The sequence below is a fragment of the Aricia agestis genome, chromosome 8, assembly GCF_905147365.1.
Source record: "Aricia agestis chromosome 8, ilAriAges1.1, whole genome shotgun sequence".
Lineage (NCBI taxonomy): Eukaryota > Metazoa > Arthropoda > Insecta > Lepidoptera > Lycaenidae > Aricia > Aricia agestis.
Genome location: NC_056413.1, coordinates 7987704 through 8015642, shown reverse-complemented (window position 1 = coordinate 8015642; position 27939 = coordinate 7987704). Strand labels below are relative to the sequence as shown.

Here is a 27939-nt window from a genome sequence, read left to right as displayed (position 1 = left end):
GTTAATTATTCAATCTAGTCCGCTTCGTAAGTTAGATTGGCCAAGCGGCAAAATCTATAGTTTGGTTTTTTTGATCGTATACATATAAAAAGATTTCTTGTAACTTGATAGAATCCGGACTGGATCCAAACAAGCTTAACATTAGATTAAAAGCAGAATCGGGGTACAATATTGCACCTCAATATGTCACAGCCGAAATGTACTTCTCAATTAGACCCAGATGTTAATAGAGGGTGATTTAAAGTTCCGTATTTTCCCCGGAGTCGACCGCCCACGGTCTGTGCCCACGCGTGCGACTGACAGGTTTAAACGGACCCACGTCCATACCGAGTGGATATTGACATTAACCGAGTAAACGGAATATGGAATAGTTTGGTTACGTAACTGAGTTGGACTATATGCGTAGGCAATCCACATTACCTACATCATGTCGTTTAAGCGTATACGGTTAACGATAAAGTATAGTATGTTTATACCATAAAGCTAATGTATCTAGCGGAATAGAGAAACAAAGGCCTGAGCAAGAGAGATGTCACTATCAGTAACACTGCGTGGTAAAAAGAGACGTGTGATACTGTGATACATGACAGCAGCACTCTTTTTTTGACGTCCAGTCGGCACGTGCCGCACATTGACAATTTAATCTCATAGAAATTATGTTCAATCATGCTTATGTAAGTGTATATGTACACATATTTTTCACACAGGTGAAAACCAATTTCGGTTTCATTTGACAGCTCGAGATTGTTGCTCTATTCCGCTAGGTATATTAACTTTATGTTTTATACATAATATTATATCCATACTAATATACTTAATATTATAAACGCCTCCGTGGTCTAGTGGATTGAGCGCGGCTCTTGACTCGGAGGTCATGGGTTCGATTCCCGCGTTGGAAACATGTTATTTCCAAGTTTGTTTAGGACAATGCAGGCTGATCACCTGATTGTCTGACATGCGTTGGTTAGGCATGTAAAAAGTCGGTCCTACGCCTGATCTCTCACCGGTCGTGTCGGTCTTCCGTCCCACTGGGTTATGAGAGTAAAGGAATAGAGATTGCTCTTGTGTACTGCGCACACACTTGGGCACTATAAAATTACTCCTGCGTAGCTGGCCTGGTCTTAATGAAACCGGCCACCGTCACCGAAACCGGAGTGGGAGCTATTATTATAAATGCGAAAGTTGTCTGTTACCTCTTCACGCCGAAACCGCCATGCCAATTTTGCTGTTTGGTATGGAAGTACTTTGAGTCTCGGGAAAGGACATATTATTTTTTCATCCCGGAAAAATATACGGTTCCACCGCGATAGATAATCTAAACAACACACATCATATAGGTCACATTTTCTACAAGCAAGAGCTTCTAAACGACTGTACATTAGTAAACATCAAGAATACTGGCTGAACACCATATTTCCTTAAACGTACACGCACAATAGAAAGATAGTTGGGTTTATCAAATAATTGCCCTCCTCATAACGATAATAGTGATGAATAAACATAGGGCGCTCGACGTCGGTCGGCCCGTATTACCACAGTATAAATAAAGTAGAACAACTTCTTCGTGTTATTAAAATTAAACTGGCAACACAAAAGTAGTAACATAAAGATAGCCACCAAGTTTTACGAAAGCGCGCGACCTTATACCGAATTACTTTTCTACTTTAAGTTATCTGAAATCACGATTAATTGTGCACAAATTCTAACAATCTAGTATGAAGATGGTCTACTGTGTATGTCTATATTATGGCGCTACCGAGGCAAGGGATCAGGCGCTTTTGTGCTCATTGATAATATCCTGCGACGGACTGACCGACGGTCATTATTTATTATACTCAATTGTTTTCGAATACATAGAAGTCTATGAATAGAAGGGTATTCGTTTAATAGAAACGTTTATAAGACAGTCAGTATAATGTAATTCAGTTACTTTCTTTGCAATATTTATTGTTATGAAAGTAAAAAAATTACACCTATAATATTATTTATATTATATTAGAATTACTTTTACCACAACTTTAGTAATTTCTTTCATCTTTCAAATTCATACAGTTTATAGCTTTTCTAAATGTTGTAACATAATTGTTATACGACGTAACATATTACGTATAATAACATAATATATTATGACACGATTTTAACCGAGAATATCAAATAAAAACGCATAAATATTCGCAGTCAACACGGAGAAGAGCTTCCGACACGCCAAGAAACTATTCAATGAAATGTGCCGGCGAAATATTTTCGAAATATCACGAAGGGAAATTGAAAGCCATCGGATACGTCTGCGCCGTAAATGACAGCGGGCTGTGGCGTGCCACTGCCTACCGCATTACCGCTGCCGCCCTACCGCTCTACCGCTGCTGCTACCGCTTTACCGCTACGCCTCGCGGTCAGCCGCTACGGGCTACGAGTCTACGGCTACGGTGCTACGACGCTACGAAAATGCATAGGCGCAGCTTCTCAGAATTGTGTATGCAAGATTTTATAAATACAGAACTAATATAATATGTATACACTCGTAAAATCAATATACACATCATGTTTAAAAATCATAATGTATTTATTGTTGTTATTTGTTTGCATTATATAGGAAACCACTAGAAAGGCTGTAATGAAGATTCGCACAGATAAACAGTAGACCACAAATACATAAGCTACTTATTACTGCGGTAAAGTACTACAGGATTCTATTATACACGCACGGGATCTAGAATAATAAAAATGTTTATCGGTTTTGAGTTGTAAAAACATTTTTTTCTCCGAAAAAGGTTCGCACTTTTTATTCGGCTCACGAAAGTTGATGTCGGATTAAGTTGAGGGACGTTTTACCTAGCACCTGTGACGATATAAAACTGTGGATTTGCATTTTAAAATATCAACTATTTACACAGCATACAATTAATATAATGATAATTCTACTTTAGCACAAAGAAGAATAAATAGGTACCAGAATAACAGAAAAATAATATATTTTCTATAATACACATAGGGATGCCAACACGTCACGTTTCTGCTGCATTCAACACATCTTAGTAAAAGAAATAGCATTAATATTTTGTTAAGGAGCGGCTTGGCTTCCTCGTTCCAACTCATATGAGATAGCTCAGTTTTTGCAGTATCTCGACTTTTTAGATACAAAATACGCGATAAATCACAGGAGCTATTTAGGTTATAACTCATCGGGAGCGATTCGAGCGAACAATAGGACGAAGACTGATCACTCTCTACTTAACGAGAGTAAATATATTTTAAAAGGCTTTAACCGAATTGAAAAGCTGTAGGTTTTTCTAGTAAAATTAGATTAAATTATTGCTTCGTATAATATAGGTAAACTAAACTATATTGACTTGAATAATATGATCAAATAAAAATGTAGGAATAAAATAAATCAAAGTTCACCTCGCCAAATTAACGCAGTCGAAAGTAGACCACTGTGTAATTTTTAAAGGTGATTAACTTTATTATGAACACAAATATCATACTATTGTACAATATGATCAATATAAAAATAAGATAACAATTCCTATTATAAACGTTTAATTATTAAAGCATTTATTTAAATATCATTATTTAAAAAGGTATGTTTATTGGTATAAGAACTCTGCGTGAAACTCGCGTCTCACTGACGTCACGAACTTCTGCGAAGTTTGCGCGGTCGTAAGCAGATCGCTTCGGTACATTTGTCAAACTTCTGACACGTGGATATGAGTATCAGTGACGAAGCTGCAAAGTTTTATCATTAAAAATACATATCCTACTTGTGATAACGATATCTTAAAGTATATTACGGTCTTTATCATTTTACGTTTAACATTAATTTACGTATGTATTTATGAGTAACATTTTATGTGATACTAAAACATACGTTATATTATACCACCTTGTGTTTTGATAGAAAACGAACTAGATCGAAGAAGGTAAATTGCTGCATTCATGTTGCATTAAAATATCATAATCGAGGTACCCATGTATAACGCCAACCAAAAATTATAGTTCCTACCTAAAAAATATTTAAACAAAATGGATTCTGAAATGCTAGTACAGGTAAAGTAAAACTATTCAATGATCGTATATCACGCTTGAACATTTTGTGGAAACTAACGAAACTGCTATAAATGTACTAGACTATAAATTTTTAAAAACATTTTTGTAACGTTAAAACTCAAATAGAGCGTAGTTGTTTCATATGACCTACATGTTAAAATATTGTTTCATTCACTTTCCTATTGAAAAAAAAAAACATAAATCGAACTTCAATTTAGTCTTAATTTATAAAATAAAATAATATTATATTATGGCTAAAGGTTATGAGGGATGCACCCTCATAACCTTTAGGCATATAATATTATTTGTTATCCAATTAATAATATTACTGTTTGTTATCCATACAAAAACTACTGAACTTTTTTTTATCAAATTAAACATGGAAGTAAACTACATAATATTAATAAACATCTTTCTTTAAAAGTATATATCCTAGTGCTAAAATTAGTAGAAGTATTGGCATCACTACATAGTATAAAACAAAGTCACTTTTTTTTCTCATGTTTTTGTTCCCTTTAATCTTTAAAACTACGCAACGGATTTTGATGCAATTTTCTTTATTAGATAGAGTGATTAAAAAGGAAGGTTGATAAGTATAATAACATTCATTAAATAGTGGAGAAATACTGTTATTTTTGGAGTTTCTAATGTGATGTCGTAAATAATTACATTTTTGTCCGCTTACATTGCAAACACAGGCTGAACCCTACGAGATTTATCAAAATAATGTACTAAGTATTGTAAACCATGAAAAGGTCTACAGAAAACTCCGCGATGATATATGTCTATCTATATATATAAAAATGGATTTTCAATTATGTTAGTAACGCTAAAACTCGAAAACGGCTGAACGGATTGGGCTAATTTTAGTCTTAAAATATTCGTAGAAGTCCAGGGAAGGTTTTAAAGTGACACTAAGTTCACCGGGACAGCTAGTCTCTTATGGATATTCCATAAGAGATAGACATAATATATAATCGCGGAGGATATGGATAAAATATATTTGTCATTTACTATTAACTTCAAATAATGGCTAATTTTCGAAGTGATTTCGAACCAATACGGCAATAATCCCTATTCAATTAAATACTTTAAATACATTATTGATTCAATATAGATCTATATGGCCCTTTACAGCGTATTATGATTTAAATGAACATTTTCGAAGATATTACAGATTCAAAAACTGCGGCACGTAGCTTTTGCGGCGGTGCCGACTAATGCGGGCCACGGGTAGTAATGAATACTAGAGATCACCCAATGGTCAAAATTCGACCTTAGCTTCAACGACATTAGGACTACTACTTTTTTCAACTCTTGTCTCTGGGACTCAGCTGATCTCAGACTTGCCATGTAAGCATCAAAAACTTCTATTTAAACTGATTTAAACTAAGGTAAGCATTGTCTATCTTAAGATTCAATAAAAAAACTATAATCCATTTTCAATTTGTCAACTTGTTGTCAACAGACTTCAACCATAAATAAAAGAGTATAATTCGTATGTTTGGGCTTGTCACTCAAAAATCTGTCATCGTTCCTAGTGTGTGTAATGTTTTATTAGTTAAAAAAATGTATGATAAAAGCATAATTTCAAAATAATATTAGGTCGATGCACTCCTTCACCATGTAAACCATAAACTTATAATATACTGCCGTATAAGTTTATGATGTAAACTATAACTGTGCAAAATTTCATTCACCTACGTTTCCCCATTTTTCGTCAAAAGGGATACAAAGTTTTTCACTCGCGTATTAATTTATAGATATTAATATGTAGATAACGCCCGTAACTCCGTTGAGCCAAAATTAGATTATCGCGCGGGAACCGTATATTTTTCCGGGATAAAAAATCCTATGTCCTTTTCCGGGACTCACATTATATACTCCATACCAATTTTCAGCAAAATTGGTGCAGCTGGCAGCGGTTGGGGGGTGAAAAGCCCGAAAGTAAACAATCTGAGTTCTGACACACTTTCGCATTTACGATATTTCACATTAGTATGGTTTCATAAATCATAATCATCTTGATTAATTTATGAAGCCCTAAGCGGCCGCATCCGGCCGCGATAACAATAGATAAGCTAGTGTGTCTCGTTATTCCACGAATAATTAAATTAACGGGTTAATAATAATTATTTTGCTATAAATGCACCTGCTTTTATGGGATAATCCATGGCAGATAACGAAAAATATATGGAAAAGCGAACTTAGTTCGCATACATATAGTATAGTGATTTCTAAATGTTGAGCTCTAACCAATAATACATATAAAATCATCTCGACACACCGATAGCGCGATGTAGACGACTACCGGCGCCATCTAGTTTAATATAATGAAACAGTTGTTTACAAGGATTGTACTAACATTTTTTGGCGGAAAATCAATGATCTAGGCTAGCAAACCTGAAAAAAACTTCTGCGTTCATTACACATTTTCTTTCATTTAATTTAAAATAAAAAAAACACAGCTGTGTTCAGAGATATACTACTTTTACCTGACTTTAACCCATCTTTAAACATAATGTGATCTTATCACATCTGCTAATGTATAGAATGTTACCAAACAAAGTTATAATACTTAAGTACTTACTTAAATACGCAGTGAACTCTACATCTGACATAATATACACTCCGTATATTATGTCAGATGTAGAGTTCACTGCGCAAACTTTTAGCGCTGGCACTACTTTCATGTTAACTCTATACAAGGAACATACACATCCTAAAGCAATTATTATAATAATATTATATCACTTATTCTTTTCATACATTTTGTATAACTAAACTAATTTCGCACCATAAATCATAATACCATTATTTCAGCAGCTGAGTTAATGATCAAATCATCATCTGACGCCCATGTTTAATTCCAAGAACCATAGTTCACATAACCATGTAAATATACCCATTGAAATCACGTGGCGAGTTATCCATAGATTCACAGACAGCAACAATAAAGAATAATATGAAATTTTGCACAGTTATAGTTTATTCATAGACTTATTTATTATAAGTTTATGAATTTATATGATAAAGAAAATATATTAATAAACGCTCCAATTAGCATATAATTAATCCATTTTCTGCACAATTTTCCGTGGGGGCGCCATCACAATCGACTTACGGCCGTTCCCAATATTTGATCTATCTCTGGTTTTGCCCTACTAGAGATAGGAATAGCTCACAATTGACATAAAATATATGTCTTTAATGTCTAACGGCCATTCCCAATATTTGATCTATCTCTGGTTTTGCCATACTAGAGATAGGAATAGCTCACATTAGACATTAGAGACATATATTTTATGTCAATTGTGAGCTATTCCTATCTCTAGTAAGGCAAAACCAGAGATAGATCAAATATTGGGAACGGCCGTAAGTCGATTGTGATGGCGCCCCCACGGAAAATTGTGCAGAAAATGGATTAATTATATGCTAATTGGAGCGTTTATTAATATATTTTCTTTATCATATAAATTCATAAACTTATAATAAATAAGTCTATGAATAAACTATAACTGTGCAAAATTTCATTCACCTACGTTTCCCCATTTTTCGTCAAAAGGGATACAAAGTTTTTGGCTAACGTATTAATATATAGATACATACTTACTTAATGAAAAACTACTGAATCGATTTTAAGCATTTCTTCAGTTAGTGACAAAGGCTATAATAATATATTTTATACCGGTGCGAAGCTGGGGCGGGTCGCTAGTAAGTCATAATCCATAAGCTGCCGAAAGAGATAGCATGTGATATCATGAAAGTTGATGGCGGCATGGCACCGTTTGCGCGTTTTCATCAAAACATCTCATAAATGCTCAAGTATAAAACATAACATTTCGGAAACAATCTGGATTTATCATGTTTAATAAAATTTTACAGAACGTTATATTCAAAGCTAAGTATTGGAGCTAATAACAATATATTGAATACATTATTTGTAGTAGTATTCTGTGATATCAAAGTATTTCATCGTCACATCGTAACGTTTATTTAACGGCCGTTCCCAATATTTGATCTGTCTCTGTTTTTACCCTACTAGAGATAGGAATAGCCACATTAGACATAAGAGACCATAATGTTAATATACCTAGCGGAATAGAGCAACAATCTCGAGCTGTTAAATGAAACCGAACGTACGTATACACTTACACAAGCATGATTGAACATGAAGTCTATGAGATTAAATTGTCAACGTGCGGCACGTGCCGCACGTTGACAATTTAATCTCATAGACTTGAAAAATGAAAAATGTAGAGGGCATTGTGAACTACATTTTTTGTCATTGGAGTGACGTCATCCGACTTAAAATACAAAAAAAAATGTTGTCGAATTCAATTTATATATTGTACGAGTACTATAAGTGACTGAAAATTGTGTCACTCATTATATTTCTTCGATATAAAAATGTTACATTCGAAATTTAAAAATGTCAAGTCCCAAAACCACTTAACTGGTTCTTCTTAATTACCACAGAATTCACCTAAGTTCAAATTTTTGCTCAACAAAAGTCATCAATATCAGGTCATGTTATCAAAAATTTTTTGATATAAAAATTAGAAAACAATTACTAATATTTCATTTGAATTTAAAAAAATACATTGCATGAGGACTGTGCAACGATACGGTACATAATGTACAATTTGTACACTTCGACAAGTTCCAGCTCGAAAACGGTAAGTTTTATAAAAATTTTGTTTGAATAAAAGTTGTTGCAAATTTTATGACGAACAATTTTTTAATTTACATTATTATAAAAAAACATTTTTTCCTATCGAAAATACTGTTGTAACACTTTTTTGATCCATTAGCGCCGTCTACTTTTTGTATTTTATGCCGGATGACATCACTCCAATGACAAAAAATGTAGTTCGCAATGCCCTCTACATTTTTTACTTAAAAAACCTTTTCCTAAAACTAATAGTTTTCGAAAAAAAAGCATTTACCAAAATTTTTTTTATTCATATTTTGGATTTCTCAAAAACAGCAATAAGCGCGACCTTTTTAATTTTTCTATGACTTCTTGACATGGCCCCCTTAGGCTGGCTTCTCACGGCGTGTGATATCACAAGCCGCGCCGCGCCGAGCCAGCTATTACGAGCGAGCACGAGCCACCCCTTCTCACGGCGCGTTATATCACAAGCCGCGCCGCGCCGAGCCAGCTATTACGAGCGAGCACGAGCCACAGGCGAGCACGAGCCACCTCTTCTCACGGCGTGTTATATCACAAGCCGCGCCACGCTGACAAACATTCAAGTAAAATTAAACTTTATTATCACGATAATAGATATCATTTTGGTCTAAGTCACTACGTTAAATAAGTAAATTTTAATTAAATGCAACTTTATTCACAGGCAACTAGGTTGCATTTCAATCTATGCCGCTAATTTTATTCATCACGCGCCGTGAGAAGGGGTGGCTCGTACTCGCCTGTTTCTGCCTGTTTGTTCAAACCGCGCCTTTGAAATTACCGACTTTAATCGGATCGGGACGCACCTGCACGAGCCGCGCCGCGCCACCCCTTCACCCGGCCCGTGGCTCGAGCGGGCGCGGCGCGGCTCGTGGTAGCACGGGCCGTGAGAACGCAATCACGCCACCACTTTCTTCGGGCGCGTGGTTCGAGCTGGCGCGTGATATTAAACGCGCCTGCTCGAGCCAGCCCGAGCCACCCCTTCACACGGCGCGTGGCTCGAGCGGGCGCGGCGAGGCTTGCGATAATACGCGCCGTGAGAAGGCACCATAACGATTCATCACGTCAAATAACGGTAGGTCTTTATTCGAAGAGCAAATTATATATTGATTGTATATATTTTATGTCAATTCAAGCTCTGCGATCGTTGTATGTCAAACCAGAGATAGATTGAATATTGGGAACGGCCGTTAATCGAGTAATGGCGTCCATAACCGAAGTAGCAGACCAATACTAAAGGCTTAAATCACATATTTGCATAAATAAGTCAACAAAGATAGCTCAATAATTCAATTTCAAATACTCTTTCCCTAATGTTAAAAAATTGATGCTTAGAAAAACTATCAGTACCTTTTGTTTGCAGTATTCCAGATCGAGGAGCGCTAATGTAATATTTTAAAATAAATGTAAGCTGTCGGAACCGAGACGCTCTCGGGTGGAGTGCCATCGACGTGACCTCGGCTCTGTATTATTTGATTATATTGGATTGGAATAGTTTAGTTCATGATTTCCCAACCTTCATCCTAACATTATTAAAGCTTGAGTGTCTATCAGTTTGTTACCTTTTCAAGCTTAAATAATAATCACTGTACTGATTTAGATTATTTACGTGGGAGAGCCATGCTTCGGCACGAATGGGCCGGCTCGACCGGAGAAATACCACGGGCCCACAGAAAACCAGCGTGAAACAGGGCTTCCGCTGTGTTTCGCCTAGTGAGTGAGTTTACCGGAGGCCCAATCCTCTACCCTTTTCCCTTCCCTACCCTCCCCTATTTCCTTTCCTACCATCCCCTATTCCCTTCCCTACCCTCCCCAATTACCCTATTCCCTCTTAAAAGGCCGGCAATGCACCTGCAGCTCATCTGATACTGCTAGTATCTATGGGCGACGGAAGTTGCTTTCCATCAGGTGACCCGTTTGCTCGTTTGCCTCCTTATATCATAAAAAAAAGTTTATATTTGGTACGGAGATACCTTAAATCCCGGGAAAGAGACATGGAATACTTTCATTGCGGCACCGTTACATGGTGTCTTCTAATATAACATCCTTGGTTATTTACGACCAAATTACAATACATTATGTACTAAAATAATAATTTTTAAATTGATTTCACGCCTAACTTCTCGGTCTTAACCCTAATACCCCCATGAATTTTTATGTCGCAGGGGAACGTATAGGAGCCACATCCGAAGCAATTTCGTCCGGGTCCTTATGACCCATTACATAAGAGTGTTCGTTCTAATTCGTCGTAATTACACTATCAGTCACTCAGACAAAAGGCATTTCCACAGAATTAGTCACACATAGGCTGAATATATTGGATATTTGGTACAGTTTAATTTACGAGAATAGAGTTAGATACATAAAACTATTTAGTCTTATTTTAAAATTTAAACATTACATCCTAAAAATTACATTTTCAATAATAATATTAAAAAAACAATTTAATTCGATACACTGCAATCAATATAACTATGCACGGAATTTTTTACAAGTTTAGAAATTTAATACTTATAAATTTTTGTGCGACGGTAAGCCATTGAATTTAATTTACTACCGGCACCAAAATGTACCTCAATTCTAAATCAACTGAAAAGTCAGCTTCAATTGAACTTTGCAAAACATTAACTGTGTACTAGACGCCCGCAACTCCTTTGTCTCAAAATTCGTTTATCGCGCGGGAACCGTACATTTTTCCGAAATAAAAATCCTTTACCGGAACTCAAAGTATTTCCACATCAAATTTCAGTTATATCGTTTCAGTGGTTTAAGCGAAGCGTTCACAGACGAGGTAACAAACAGAAAGGCGCACTTTCGCGTCTATAATATTAGTATGGAAGTATGGATCAGAATTATTACAGAATAACAATATCATTTTATACTCCACTCGGGCTAACTTGTCGCTAGCGGTCATTGACTCCCTGTCAAAAACTTGTCATTTTCCATATAAAACCACGATTGACAATATCTGACACTTCATTGTCAATCGCGGTTTATATGGAAATTGACAAGTTTTTGACAGGGAGTCAACGACCGCTAGCGACAAGTTAGCCCGAGTGGAGTATAGTATATCAATACAGAGAGTAAACAATGTATCAGGCAGGCGGAGGTCGACATTCCCGCCCCGGGTAGATAATTGCCGGAAAGACACAGTAAATTTATACGAGCGAACTTCACTAGTAACAATTAATACGATATCTACAGTAGTTATTACTATTTAGTATTTATTATACAGGGTGTAACAAAAATAAGTGATAATACTTTAGGGTGTGTACGTGTTCCTTGTAGAGAGTTCACTGTGAAAGTAGCAGCTCTGAAAGACGAAATTTTTTTTTCACTTTTGTATGGGCAAGGACCCGAGCGTCACGAGTTTCCCCATACAAAAGTGAAAAAAATTTTTTGGTCTTTCGGCGCCGCTACTTTCACATTGAACTCTCTACAAGGAACATGTACACACCCTAAAGTATTATCACTTATTTTTGTTACACCCTGTATACTACAACCAGATGATGCCAGCAACTTTTTGCACACAAATTAGTTTATCGCGCAGTGTTATTCCTTTAAATATCTTTACTATAATAGGGGTCCAGAACCATTTTTTTAATGAGCAGTTAAGTATTTTCTTCTCTACTATATTAGTTACATTTAGGAAAAGTTAACGGCAAGAGGCTCAGTAGTAGGGGCGGTAATAATCGTAATGATTTACATCCCAGTTAAGTCCTTACGTTAACTGCTTATAACTCTCTACAAAGTGTCATAAAATACTAATTAAGTGCATTTATTTATAGAGGGTAAAAGTTAAGCCGAGCACAAATTATGGCGGCAGGTTTTTCTCCGGCATTTTATGACGCTGTTGGTTAAGAATAGAGAAACACGTTAGTAACTTAAGGTCAGTTCACATTGCAACCTTTTGAGGCGACAAAATGCGACGCATTTTTAAATGAGCCATTCAGAAACAAATTTAGTACGATCAAGATACATATTGAATTGAAAGACTTGTAGTCTGCGGTGTTGGGGTGTATTTATTATCATTGTTGAGATAAAAAAATTAATATAACCAAATTAAGTAATTCGCTACACGTATTATGTTAAATCAAACAAAAATAACATCAATATTCATTGTTCAGGAGCAAATACGAACTGTGGTTTATTCAAATCTGTCAATGTCAAATACATATTAATTAACCTGCGGTTTGGCCTCAGGGCCCAGTGTTCCCACAAACTAGAGATTGATTATAATAATATGAATAATAATTTTACTATAGTAAACATTCATAGCAATATATTAATATTCAAAATATCCAAGAACTAGAAGAATTATTAAGACGAGAAAATTTAACGACAAAAAGGCTAGAAAAGAGTAGCTGTGAAAATTAGACGAATAACAATGTTTATTTAAACGAAGAAAGGGGGTTAATATAAGGCGACAATTTGATACTTATCACCTTATATTATAAAAGATTTGTAGTGTAGACATAATAATCAGCCAAGTGCAAGTCGGACTCGCGCACGAAGTGTTCAGTACCGTTATAGAGCGAAAATAAGAAAAAAAATGTGTTTTTTGTATGGGAGCCCCTCTTTATTATTTATTTTATTTTAATTTTATTATTTAATATTAAATAACACATAAAATTCAAGTGTCTATATATTGCCATTATGAATCCATCCACGAGCCAAAAAGACCAAAAAAAATTACGTTTATTATATGGGAGCCCCCCTTAAATATTACTTTATTCTGTTTTCAGTATTTGTTGTTATAGCGGCACTAGAAATACATAATCTGTGAAAATTTCAGAAGTCTAGCTGTAGCGGTTCTTGAGTTACAGCCTGGAGATAGACAGACGGACAGACATCGAAGTCTCAGTAATAGGGTTCCGTATTAACCCTTTAGGTACGGAACCCTAAAATTATATGTATCATACCGAGATAACCAGATAATAACAACATGACGAAATTTAAACAATATAAAGTAAATCCAGATATTGAAAATCTGATCCGATAGAGAAAATATTAGATTCTCACTTTTGGAGAGTATTAGCTTTAGTATAATACTATTCTTTAAGGCTTATTTTCCGCGATATAAGGGATTACTTTAGCGTATTTCCCAAAAGTAAATCGCATCGCATCAATCATAATATTTAACACACAGAAGACACAACAAGCCGTTCTTCTCTAATACTATTTCCCGCACGTATCTCGCCGCGGGGATTCCCCCAAGCTATGATGCCGGTTTTCAAGTCACATCCTTTGTCGCCGCAAATAAAGAAGGTGGATCGTCCTTTTATGTCAACTGTATATTGTGATTCTCACAGATTGTCTGCATCCTTACTAATATCATAAATACGAAAGTGTGTATGTCTAAGTAAATAAGTTTTGAGCGTCACGTAAACATCCTGCGTCAAGGAAAATGATGTAAATTTTCATGGACATAATCCAGAAACATAATAAAGTTTTTCAATAAAACACTTTTTCTTGTAAATTATTGGTTGGAAACAGACAATGAAGACACTCAAGGAAGCCTTAAGGTACATCCTGTTTCCATCCAAGGGATTTTGGATGGTGTAGATAGATATACTTTAGAGTCCCGATAAAGGATATAGGATAATTTTAACCGATAAACGAATCTATTATAACTCCACTAGTTTCTTCCAATAAGGTTTCATTTGTTTATGTGATTAATATCATCAATAAATACAATTATTATTCTTTAACAAAAAATTAAAACCGACTTCCAAGGTAAAAACAAAAGTACTCGTAATATTCTTAAACATAATCTAATAAGAATCAAATAATTCTTATTCCTTATTATAGTGCCGTCTTCAGACTTCGCCTAAACTTCAACTATTTCTGTACTCAATCTTTGTACTTGTGAAGTCGCTACCAGCCCGGAAAAGTTCTGAGATCCTTGACATAGAACTTACGCTAAGGTAAGCTGGTACCTTAGCGTAAGTTCTGGTGGTAAGTATTCATTCGTTACGTAAAAGAAAGACGACAGTTTCAGACAAAACTCTTATATACCTGTTAACACATATTACGAAAAGCTAAAAGAACGTGTCTAGATTTTTAAGCTCCTTTTTAATAAAAAAAAACCTATTTTTGTATCAGTGCGTACGAATTCAATAATGCATTTAATGAATCACAGCTACACAATATTGTTAACTAATGCTGCACCCTGCGGTACACCACAGCTGGCAATATAAAATTTGGTCGGTAGTTATTTGTGTATAACAAAATTTTAATCATCCGTAATTAACACATTTAAATAGGAATATGCAATGGGTTTTTTTATCTATATATATATATATATATATATATATATATATATATATATATATATATATATATATATATATATATATATATATATATATATATATATATATATATGTATATATATATATATATATATAAAACTCCAAAACAGGTGACTCACTGACTGATTGACATAGTGATCTATCAACGCACAGCCCAAACCACTGGACGGATCGGGCTGTTTGGTATGCAGGTAGATGTTATGACGTAGGCATCTGCTAAGAAAGGATTTTGATAAATTCCAACCCCAAGGGGTTCAAATAGGGGATGAAAGTTTGTATATAATACTTCTTAACGCGAGCGAAGCCGCGGGCAAAAGCTCGTTACCTATAAAGCTAAAATCTGAACTTTTAACTTTTTTGAATTGAGAGACTTGTCTTTCGCGGTGATCGACTGCCAGTTCCAAAGAATCATGGCCTTTGTATAGGAGCTGGACTCGACTTTTATTTTTAATGTCCCAAAATAAACTATAGTTAGATTTGGTTGTTCTTATGCTCTAAACATAATTCCGTTTGATAATTATTATGTCTAAATAGCCACGGTTTTTTACAATAATTAATAACGTTTACAATTATTTTGAGGTTACACTTAAGAACTACCTTTTTCCCGACTGCGGTGTAGCCTACAAGTGTATATTCGGCGATTTGGTTTCTAATTATTTCAATTTTTCCTAGAGTACCTATTACCCAAAAAATAGAACGAATGCGAATGATCGCCGGCTGTCAGAACATATTCAGAAAGACAACAATGAAACTAAAATATTGATCTTTTTTTGTGGCTTTTTAAAGACACATTTCTAATGTTTTTCGATGCCTTAAAATATTAGGGAATTTTGGCTACTAATAGCATATCAGGACGCCACCGCCCTTTACCATCACCTTTTATCATCTGGTACGATTTGGCCATTGTTCTTTGAATCGCTCATTAATAAAGTTATCGCTTCGCCTCGTCACGTCGAAGTACGAACTGAGCCTTACATGACAAAACGCTGTTAGAGTGAATATTTAAAACAGCAGAACACTTAACATTCCGCGCACGTCATACCTCTATCATAGCCCGGCGGTCATCCCCTTAGCCGCGGCCGCGCGCCACATAAAATTTGAATAACCAACCCCACGCTCAGGGATAGTGCGTTTAGTCGTGTACATAAATGATTAGGACCGTCTGAACAAACTGTACAATGCCAAACATTGTACAGTTTGTTCAGACGGCTAAAAATGGATTAAAATTTGGCATATGCATATGTGATAAATTTTTAATAATTGCTTAAAATATTTTTCCAGGACAAAAACTATCCTATGTCCTTTCCCGGGACTAAAAGTATATTCATACAAAATTTTAGCAAAATCAGTTCAGCGGTTTGGGCGTGAGAAAGTGACAGATAGATACATTTTCGCATTTGTAACATTAGTGCAGATGGATACAATTTAATTGAATAATTATCATCAGCAGATATGTAGAAAATTAAAAACAAAACGCAGAGCTTATAAGAAGAAAATAAAATTCCAGATAAAAGGCATTTTAAAATAGAAACAATTTCCTGTTGCGTTTAAGTATGCAATATTCGTAAAGTCAAGATATTGAATTTTATTATGCTGCGCGGACAAAAGAGTTGAAAACTATCCCGGCGAGCACGCGAGAGGCAGTTCTGTTCCAAACACTCGCAGTCAAATGTCTTTATTGACAGTCTCGGAAAATTGCAAGTTTGCGCTGAAGCCGGTTACACACGACTATTGTGATAAAAATAGGCACAAGGTAAAGAAGGCTATTTTTAGAAGCGCAGCACAAATATTTGATATGGGCTAGGTATAATATGAACTGTAGCTTTGAGAAACGCAGTGTAATACTCAAGATGAGTATAATTACTTTACTAAAATCTTGAAACTACAACTGTGAACTTATTATAGAATTGCAATTTCTCATAATATTATTCTACAATATTAAAAGTTTCCTTTTTACCAGAAAAATTAGTGAAAAATCTCTTAGCAGTGCCATTGCATCGGTGCGTAAGCACATAATATACTCATGCAGGTCTGCTACTTCTAATGTCGGCACTATATATATATAGGCGCACCCGTTGGCTGACGCGTTGGCCGGCGCGCTGGTCCAATGTGTAGAACGGGCGTTCGCGCGTTGGCGGTAGGTATTTTGCCCGTTCTACACATTGGGCTAGCGCGCCGGCCAACGCATCGGCCAACGCCTTCGCCTATATGTAGTGCCGACTTAATAGTCGTTGCGATCATGTTTTTGACTTCGTATATTTTCGGCATTCAAAAGGCAAAGCTGATCGAATGGGAACCCGGAACTTTGTAGATATTATGTACGTTCAAAATTCAAAAAACACGAAAGCATTAGGCTATCCTTCAGCAGTTTAGGCAGCACGGCTACGGTTACAGCAAATGGGTACGCCGCTTAAGGTTTTCGAACTCACAACTGTATGAAGAAGTTAAAAGTCCCTGTCTCTGCTCCATTATATTCACTCCGTAGTTTTCAATGGGAACGTTTTAATCGCTTTAAGTGAAATGTCTTCCGGCAAATGAAATTCTTACTAAATACTTATCATTGTTCCGAAGTGTAATGGACACATTCAGATACCTTTTGTGTGTAAAGACTAAAGCTTCGTTTTGTAAATAGAGTTTTCTCCATTTTTGGCTACTATGGCGTCGGAAATTATTATAATACCCATACTCATATTATAAATGTGAAAGTGTGTCTGTCTGTTACAACTTCACGCCAAAGCCGCTGAACCGATTTTGCTGAAGTTTGGTATGGAGATACTTTGTGTCCCGAGAAAGGACATGGGATGGTCGTGATACTTTTTATTCCAGAAAAATGTGCGGTTCCCGTGCGATAAACTAGTTTTGGCGCAACGGAGTTGCGGGCGTCATCCAGTTAATATTAAGGTACAAGTTGGACCGAGCGATACGCGACAACTGCAGTATACGTGTCGTCGCGACACTACTGGTTTCTATGTATTTCCATGAAATACCCTCCACAGCTAGCGACACGAAGCTTGTTCATAGAAATACATAGAAACCTGGCCCCTTTGACAAAGTCCCTTTCGTTAAAAACGATGTCGAAATTCGGTATCAAAATATATGGGATTTGACATTAGTCTTCGCAAGCGAAATGTCATTCAGCGATGACTTATGTCAAACCGCATACATTTTGATAACGAATTTCGTCATCGTTTTTAACGAAAGGGACTTTGTCTAAGGGGCCAGTAGTGTCGCGACGACACGTCGTCTGCTGCCGCTTCATGTGGCGGACTTCCAACTTGTACCTTTAAAATAAAAAATCGCTAACTTCAAGAAAGCGTCGACAATAGATTCTTCCGAAAAATGTAACTATTTTTATAGAGGCAAAATATACGTTTCCTATGATTCATATCCATAATCACACTTACAAATCCGCATACAAAATCTATTAGAGCTATAGAGTAATAAATCTCAAGTTATTATTAATCGAATCACAGCTCTAAAAATGTTTAACCGACCCGCCAAATATAAAATAACGTATCGCCCCAAAGATAAACTTGATAAACGGCGGAGATGTTGCGATGTATTTTAAGATTTACTACGCGAGAAACTTGAGTTATTATTTCGATTAGGGAAAAATAAATTCCGCTGTAAGACAAAGTAATGCCATTCCGACCGTGTTCGGTATTCAAATGTTTTGATACACGCCATGCGTGTAAGCAAAAAATCCTTTAGATGTTTTATGTTTAACGCTGCTGTTGATATGACATAAAATAACCTTAAAATTTTATTACTTACTTCTTTTTACTGAAAATACTAGATACTCGTATAATTGAGATTTAAATAATAATGTAAGTTAGAATCAGGAAGAAAAGAAGTAAGGAATTTGCAAATACTCATTTGATGAAAACCTTTATTAGCTGCAAACAAAAGAACGCGAAACGTGATTAGCTATAGAGAGTAGAGACTACTCAACATGAATTGATAATGAAGTAAATAAGAGCGTTTCGATGTTCATTAAAACATTTAATTGAAGCTAAATTGAAAAGACGATATTAAATACAGATGAAAGCCTTGCATGAGGTGTCGAGCTATTTAGAAAGCAGAGAAACTGTTATGTTCTTATATTATGAAGTTTCAACTTTAAAGGTCGATTTCATAGGGAACTTCTAATGAAAAAGTTTCCATCAAAAACTAAGGATTTCATAATTCATATAATTCTATAACATTGTCAGATGTAATGAACGCTTAATAAACCGAAGGTTTTAAGCCCGGCCGCACATTGTCCGAATTCTGATCAGAAACAGTTGAATTTCGCCGGACCACCACCCCGCACACTATCCGAAATATCCTTCCGGCGAGTTCGAGTTCACTCGGCTCAGTACAAAATGTAAGAGACAGCGCGGACGTTCAACTGTTTTTGATCAGAAATTTCGGACAATGTGCGGCCGGGCTAAGCATTACTGTTATTGAATCTTAATCTTGTAGCATAAAAAATGGACATTCGATCAGCTTATATTAAAACGCAGTACGGCATTTTAATGGTGGCGATTTAAAAACTTATTTACATAATAAAAACACATATTATCTTATATTGCAACAGTTACAATTTAATTTTTCGGGATTTTATTTTAATCGAACCACTTCAGGTTGCAAGTGTGTTCACACTCGACATCGGTCAGCCGACTCTAATATCGTATAAAAATAAAACATGAAGGGCCTGTTTCACTACTTCCTAATAAGTGCCGGAAAGTCTATCCACCACTTAACTTGACAGATAGAATATGGAGAATCTGTCAAAAAAAGTTGTGGATAGCCTACCCCGCACTTTATCAGGAAGTGCTGAAACAGGCTCTTAATTATTTAAGATTAACGTTAAAATATTTTTAACCAAATAACGTATCCAAATTTCATGTCAGCAATATATTATCTACCTAACCAAAACCAGACGTGCCAACAGAGGCATGAAAAACTTCATACAATCTCATTAATAAAATAACTGTCGGCCTCCTTTGTTACTTGACTTAATTAAACTACAGAATATAAACCATTGTTCAAGGATACAGGTAGAAGACTCGTCTCTACCCGTATTAACCTACTCGTGTATGTAATTAGACTTGTCAGTTTGTAGATTGTTTTGAAGTTATTTTGTTCGTCGACATCAGCAAAAATCATAATACCATTTGAGTTAATTTTTTTACCTGCCCGATTGCGTAAGAAGATGATAGACCAAAACAAACGATTAATAACGTATAAGGTCACATACATCTATGATTACCTTTGATATATCCTACAATGATGATATCTATGGTAATCCCTAATGGCTTAACGGACGCTCCCTAACGGAAAAAGTGGTCTTTAGAGTAGGAGCCTATTTTAGAAAAAGGTAATATAATATTACATTCCTTACTCCCAAAGCAGAACATGATAAGCTAATATGTACAACGAAACTACAAGTATGGTAATATACTTTTTAAGTTCAGCTTGGTACCACAGCTAGGTAATATAATATTATATTCTGTGGTTCAGCTACAATTTTAATTCTAATATTTCAAACAATAATTACTGAACAGAAAAACGCAACATTTGTTAGAAGATTGTATTTCCCGATACAACGTCGAGATGAATTCTATTTTCAATATTTGTTGAAATACCTTTTGCCGGGATGATTCATATTTGATATCGTTTTTATTGAACAAACATATTGGAACCGTTGCATTGTTTTTGAAGCAAAATCACAGGACAGGAGCCGGACGACAAATAAATTTTCGCGCTTTCGCAATTTTTGCTCGCAATATTTATTTTAAAGTTTAAAAACATATCCCATCTATTATCTAAGGGATCAGGGAGGAGTTTATCGCGCATGGTTTATCTTCCGACTGGGAATACGATTTTATGCAAACAGTAAAATATAGTAATAATAGCGAAAATTCCGAACGTATTTCATCGCCCGGCTCTCCAAACATGCTGCGGTGGATATTTTTGATTTGTTTGTTTTAAAGTTGGCCAGGTATTGTGGATAGTTTCAATGTTTATCTTATTATAACAATGATTATTGATTTCATCATTTACCATAAATATCGGGGTATAGATGAATTTGGGACGAACCTATTAAAACGGGGTGAGATACAATAAATTATAAAGAGATAATCATGCGTTTATGATGAGAACGGTGGGACAAAATAGGGTAAAGTATCGTTCATTATTTTCTCGTCGACAACTAAGGTTCTCTAACTTACTTGTTACATAATGTGTTTCATATAGTATAAGGCTTGTCAGGATATGTTCAGATAAATCTAGTAGGGCAAGTCCCTAGAATTAGTTTGTACCTTGTATCCAAATTTACCCTGACTGCCCTATTAAAATATAATATAACTTACCAATAGTGGTGAGCGCCAGCGTGCACCAGTAGTAGCTCTGCAGGTACTGCTTCACCACGTCCGCCGTCTCCGTGTCGTGGTACACCCAGTTTTTGCTCCCGAACCCGTTATTTTTATATATTATATGGTACAAGCACCCGTTCCAGTGAAATATAACTAGGAGGTAGTGGATGAGGCTGGTCGACCGGAACAGGTTGGGGTAGTTCGTGTGCCGCTCCGTGCGGTCCATGAAGGCCCAAAACCGGTAAATCTTCACCAGCCTTAAGGAGCGGAGGATGGAGTTGAAGCCTATGGAGAGGTAGAGGAAGTCCAGGGGCAGGAGACAGAGGCAGTCGATGTAGAATGTGGTGGAGTTCATATAGTGGGCGCGGAGCTTCGCCGCGTCCGTCTGAAGGACCCCGTCCTCGAGGTAGCCCGTGCGAAAGTGGAATAAAATGTCCGTTAGATAAAGAAAGTCCGAAAAGTAATCCAAACAAAACCACACGATCAACGTTTCACCTGAAACAATGGAGACAATGTTTTAATACAAGCTGTTATGAATTATGTGAAGCTATTATGATGAGAGTGAACTATTTTAATTGTAGCCTTAAATTCACTGTCAAAACCAATTCTAATAAAATACTCAAAAATGTAGTTCTAATAAAATACTCAAAAATGTAGACCATAGGCAAAATATATAGCCTTACAAATCGAGTATATATACAGTTAACCGTTGTTTTTTACGAACAAAATGCAATCAGCCTGTAAAACAAATTAGCCCAGAGCAAACTTGAATATTTAAGAAATAATTATCTCTGCAGCGTACAGTGCGGAAAACCGATGTACACACAATAATTATGCAGAAAAGTATAAAAATGAGCAACTAAACAAATTAACAGCCGTACGTAATAGTTGTTTTTGTAATAAAAACCCGCTGCCGACGTCCAAGCAAACAATTTTAACATAAAATGGGAAATTAAAACAGAAGTCGAATAAAATTATGACTTTTCGTACCGGCAGCTGAGGGGATGTCATAAAATAATAAAAAATTCGGCCAAGTGCAAGTTAGACTCGCGCACGAAGGGTTCCGTACCGTTATAAAGTTCCAAATTGATATTTTTATGATCTTAATTTAAACTCAAAAACGATAGAATTTAATAATATTTAAGAGCATTTCAATCATTCTGTATACAAGTCAAGGGTCTGTAAGCTGTAAGACAAAAAAAGTCTTCAGTAACTTATGAAAGTAGATGTTTTGTCTCTGTCGCTCCGTACAAATTTATGTAGAAAAAGTATTATATATAACAGCAACAAGACTTCCACTATTCGTCACTTTATGTATTTTGTTAAGTAATATTGAAGCTAGCCCATGGTTGATATAAACTATAAATAATACGTGGGAGAGCCATGCTTCGGCACGAATGGGCCGGCTTGACCGGAGAAATACCACGTTCTCACAGAAAACCGGCGTGAAACAGCGCTTGCGCTGTGTTTCGCCGAGTGAGTGAGTTTACCGGAGGCCCAATCCCCTACCCTATTCCCTTCCTTACCCTCCCTTATTTCCTTCCCTTCCCATCCCTACCCTCCCCTATTACCCTATTCCCTCTTAAAAGGCCGGCAACGCACCTGCAGCTCTTCTGATGCTGCGAGTGTCCATGGGCGACGGAAGTTGCTTTCCATCAGGTGACCCGTTTGCTCGTTTGCCCTCTGATTTCATTAAAAAAAAAACTATTAATTTCATTTATAAAAATAGTATTCTTGCTTTAAATATAAATAATTACACATCAAAAATAACTACGTACTGAAATAATGGTGTCTGTTACAATAGCGCCTACGTTAATCTCGTTTTTCAAGATATTTTACGTAATAAGAGAATCTAATTGCACTTTTATCCTCTAAGAGGCTTCATTAAGCGAGATCTGTTGCTGAGAGTGGTGTTTGAACTATTTAGTGGCATTAATATCACCTTTTTAGGGTTCCGTACCCAAAGGGTAAAAACGGGACCCTATTACTAAGACTTCGTTGTCTGTCCGTCTGTATGTCTCCAGGATGTAACTCAATAACGGTAATAGCTAGAGAGTTGAAATTTTCACAGATTATGTATATCTGTTGCCGCTATAACAACAAAAACTAAAAGCAAAATAAAATTAATATTTTACTAATATTAATATATCCCATACAATAAACGTAACTTTTTTTACCTTTTCTGCTCTATATCAATAATGGCAACAGTTAGGTACTTGAATTTTACACACAATCCTTATTTTTATGTATTCTTTAATATTTAATAATAATATTAACATAAAATAAAAAATAAGAGGGGCTCCCATACAAAAAACACAAATTTTGGCCTAACTTTTCTCTACAATGGTACGAAACCCTTCGTGTGCGAGTCCGACTCGCACTTGGCCGATTATTTTTTCTTCCTGTTATTAGATTTTGCGATAAGTAGTTGCGACATTCTCTAACTAAAATAAAATAATAAAACTGCCCAGTTTTGCTGCCCCAATTTTAATGGAATTTAGCACAGTGATAATGTATTATAGGCTATATTATAGGCTTTTTTTTGAGTGCAACAATTCATGGGAAAATCTTAAAACTAATTCAAAACTGGTTTTAACATAATTTTATGATTACTTTTCACTCAAAGTATCGTTTGTTCCAAAACGTAGCTCGCTAGATTACTTTGTATTAAAGTGTGTACGTAAATATCATTTACAAATGGACGTAGAGGCAAAATAATAAAATTGATTTTGAAAACGAGATGAGTGTTTTATGAAATATCCATGCTCTTAAATAAACGTTCATGTCTTTGAGGTATTAGGAAGAAGCGTAAGCAGTGAGCAAATATCGTATTTGCATATCGAATGAAACCTCTCTACGTTTTATATTCTCGGTGTATCTATTTACTGCTTATAAGTTTCAAATCGAAACGTATTCGCCATGTTTTCTAATAAAATATCGCAAAATAGAGTGCTCAGTAGTGAAAAATTCACGGAACGGGAATTAATCTAAAAGGAACTAATGCAGTTGTGGAGGAATACACCGATATGAATATTGTAGCTAAAATATTATGAATAATGTTATATTACTAGGAAATTTTATAGAATTGATCTTGATACATCCTACCGTCTACGTCATATTAAGTACATTTTATCCTAAAAAATCCCTTTCACTAATAAAAAGATCTATACTTTGTATACCAGATACCAACTTGTCAGTTGTCTGATACGTCAGAAAAGCTGTTTCGCAGACAAGAACCAACCAACAAAACATTGGATACTATAACGCCTGCATACACAGAATCTTTTTAATAGTAGGGGGTAGATTACAAATCCAATACTCACCATTAATTTCTTGAAAAGCGAACCTATAGACTATGACCCATAGATTGTAGAGGAACGCTAGGGAGACGACCATGGACCAGTAGTAGCAGAGGCGGCCGGCCGGGTCGAACACGAACGACCAGTGCGGGCCCGACCGTAACCGCCCGCTTGTGTACGTCGACCGCCGCCGTAGCCCTCGACTGCTGGAAGAAAAAAGAACAAGTTGGAGTGTTTACAACGAAACCGTGGAGAGCCATGCTTCGGCACGAATAGGCCGGCTCGACCGGAGAAATACCACGTTCTCACAGATAACCGGCGTGAAACAGCGCTTGCGCTGTGTTTCGCCAAGTGAGTGAGTTTACCGGAGGCCCAATTCCCTACCCTATTCCCTTCGCTACCCTCCCCTATTCCCTTCCCTTCCCTTCCCATCCCATCCCTACGCTCCCCTATTACCCTTTTTCCTCTTAAAAGGCCGGCAACGCACCTGCAGCTCTTCTGATGCTGCGAGTGTCCATGGGCGACGGAAGTTGCTTTCCATCAGGTGACCCGTTTGTTCGTTTGCCCCCTTATTTCATTAAAAAAAACCGCTTTGAGACTCAAAAGATTCGATATCAGAATACCGCGTCCTAGTCTAAAAACGACATTTCACGTTGGTTAGAGTGGAACGCAGCATTCCGATTCGTTCATTTGAGTCTCAAAACGGTTTCCTTATTTGGCCACTGGTTTCGTCTTGACACCGGAATCTCAGACTGATCGTTCAAGAATCTTATGAGCTCTATTGACAGAATCATGACCGTAACATTTGAGAAGTGCTTTTCATTACCTACTTATTCTGTAGTATGTATCATTATAATAATATTATGACGATGTCCAAAGTCCTATACACAAGTCACATCTATATTCACCTTGCATAAAAAGTTTATTTTCTTAAACAATCGTTAACACTACACCTTTTAGAATTAGATAGAGTCCTAAACTGTAATTACTTCAAATCATACAAAATTACTGAAACACTTTTTCCTTTTCAACGATCCCGATTACAAGAAACTCTGTTCTAATTATAAAATCATACACACCCGTTCACCAAGACAAATAGATTTTGTACCGCCTTAAACCTTCTTTTAATTACTAAACACAATGATAAAAGTACCGCATTTCACTAACGATCCTACTTGTACGCAGTGCGGGCGTTTGCTTGCTCATAAATATATCCCCGTTGCTAATGCTAGTGTTAATAATACGTACGTCAAACACTCCTGATTGTTGAACTTAACAGATTGAGTTGCAAATCAGCTATTACGTTATTCTAAGACGGCATAATTGAATATTCCGTGTGAGGTGTTCGCAGCGCAAAGTTGACTCAGATTTATTAGCTGACACCGTATGTAACCAGAACTAATCTGGTTGTTCTAGCGACGAATTACATCACGTGGTTTGCGTTTAATTTTCTATATTGCTTTCTTTTCTGGAATAAAAAGAATAAAAAAGTAAGCAACCCGCGACACCTAATTATTTTGAATATAGAACGATTTCATCACGTCGCGTCGGTCCAAACATCCGTCTTTAAACAAACATAGAGATCAGAGCAATTAGCAATTTGTGGGCTTTGCTACATACACCACTGGCGTGACTGAAAAAAATTTGTCACTCAAATATTGACTACAGCGCTAATATTTATCATTTGGCACATGGAAAATTATACTTGGAGGACATTAAACTAATGCTAAGTACTCACATACAGTTTTGCTCGATAGTTTTACTCCAAATCGACTGTGTGGACCGCATAACTGACAGCTCGAAGGCTCCCATCGAGCTGGCGTGATGGAATTAAATATATCGATTTAGAGTAAAACTATCGAGCAATGCTGAATGTGTAGACGAAAGTCCGAGCCGCGGGTTTTGCTTGACGTTATTGCTCAATCGAGCAAAACCGTATGTGAGTACTTAGCATAAGAGTCAAACTAGGATTACAGTTTCTTTAGAAAGAATATACTTTTAAAGTATTTTTTAATGGCGGATTGTTTTAAATTTGGGAACATGCGAAAAACAGCCGGTAAACAGCCAGCCAAAAGGTTTGTATTAATTTGAGAGCTACACTCCGATCCAAAGGTAGCTATTAGCTCAAAACTGCTTGTATCAAGTATTCAAAATTAACAATGTCATGGTCTCTGTGACAGACTTACAAAAATAAAAAAAAACCTTAGGCATACATCATACTATAATATTATAATACCATCGTTGACCATAAAACTTTTATGAATATTTCTACTTTCTAAAATGCAAATACCTCAAGAGTGAGCTCCCGAACAATAGCATAAGATCTTTACATAGTATAATTTAATAGCTTCGAGGGTTTTCGTGAGGAAGTAAATTGTAAGTGCCAGTAAAACTTCAACTCATCTCAGACTTGATGAAAATAATTAAACAAACATTTCAACTCAGCGCCCGCGCCATGAAAATTGGCAGCGAGCATCAGCTGCTATTATGTAATGAGGAAAAGTGTGCAAGATGTATTTTCCTTTCTATTTTTATTAAAGTTTAAGATTAGTGAATATAATATTTAAAATACTTTAATGGATAAAATGGTAAGCGAGTATAAATATACGGAAAGGTTTATACTGTAAGAAAATTTAGGACACACATGTGTGACACGAAGTTCACAGGCCATTAATTAGTATAGAGTATTAAAAATATCAAATACTATGGAAGAAAAATAGTGTAAAAAACGAATCTACACGTCCTTTTATGCATTTCGTGCAACTTTCGTACTTTTGTTTGGTTTTCATACTCTGCTCGGGCGTACAATTTAAGTTGCTTGTTGTAACGTGTTTATGACAGTAACTGGAGCCATATTACTAATAAATTAAAAAGTTACCTACAGTTTATATTATGCAGTCTTAAAAAATGGGCCAAGTGCGAGTTGGCATCGCGCACGAAGGGTGCCGGTATAGAGCAAAAATAGGTAAAAAACAAACACAATTTTTTGCCTTAAATATTACTTTTGTTTTATTTTTAGTATTTCTTGTAACTAAAAGCGGTTTTTGAGATACAGCCTGGAGACAGACAGACGGACTGACGGACAGACATTAAAGTCTCAGTAATAGGCCCCCGTTTTTACTCTTTGGGTACAAACGGGGCGCAATCGATGAAAGGAAAGCTTTTTCTCAATAATTCAACTAAAGTACAACAAACAGCTATGCGCCAATAAACAGACTTTTATTTTA

At 36.0% G+C, this 27939-nt stretch overlaps 1 protein-coding gene across 2 annotated transcripts in view; it reads right to left on the bottom strand.

Annotated features, from left to right (window-relative positions):
* The window catches only part of LOC121729375 (cyclic nucleotide-gated cation channel alpha-3-like), a 100598-nt gene that overhangs the window by 31225 nt on the left and 41434 nt on the right, over window positions 1-27939 (bottom strand). For both annotated transcript variants that reach the window (XM_042117864.1, XM_042117863.1), the window contains exons 4-5: window positions 24737-24918; window positions 21411-21908 (exon numbers count right to left, since the gene is read on the bottom strand). In XM_042117864.1, coding sequence (XP_041973798.1) covers window positions 21411-21908; window positions 24737-24918 — 680 coding nt within the window. The remainder of the gene's footprint in view (window positions 1-21410; window positions 21909-24736; window positions 24919-27939) is intronic.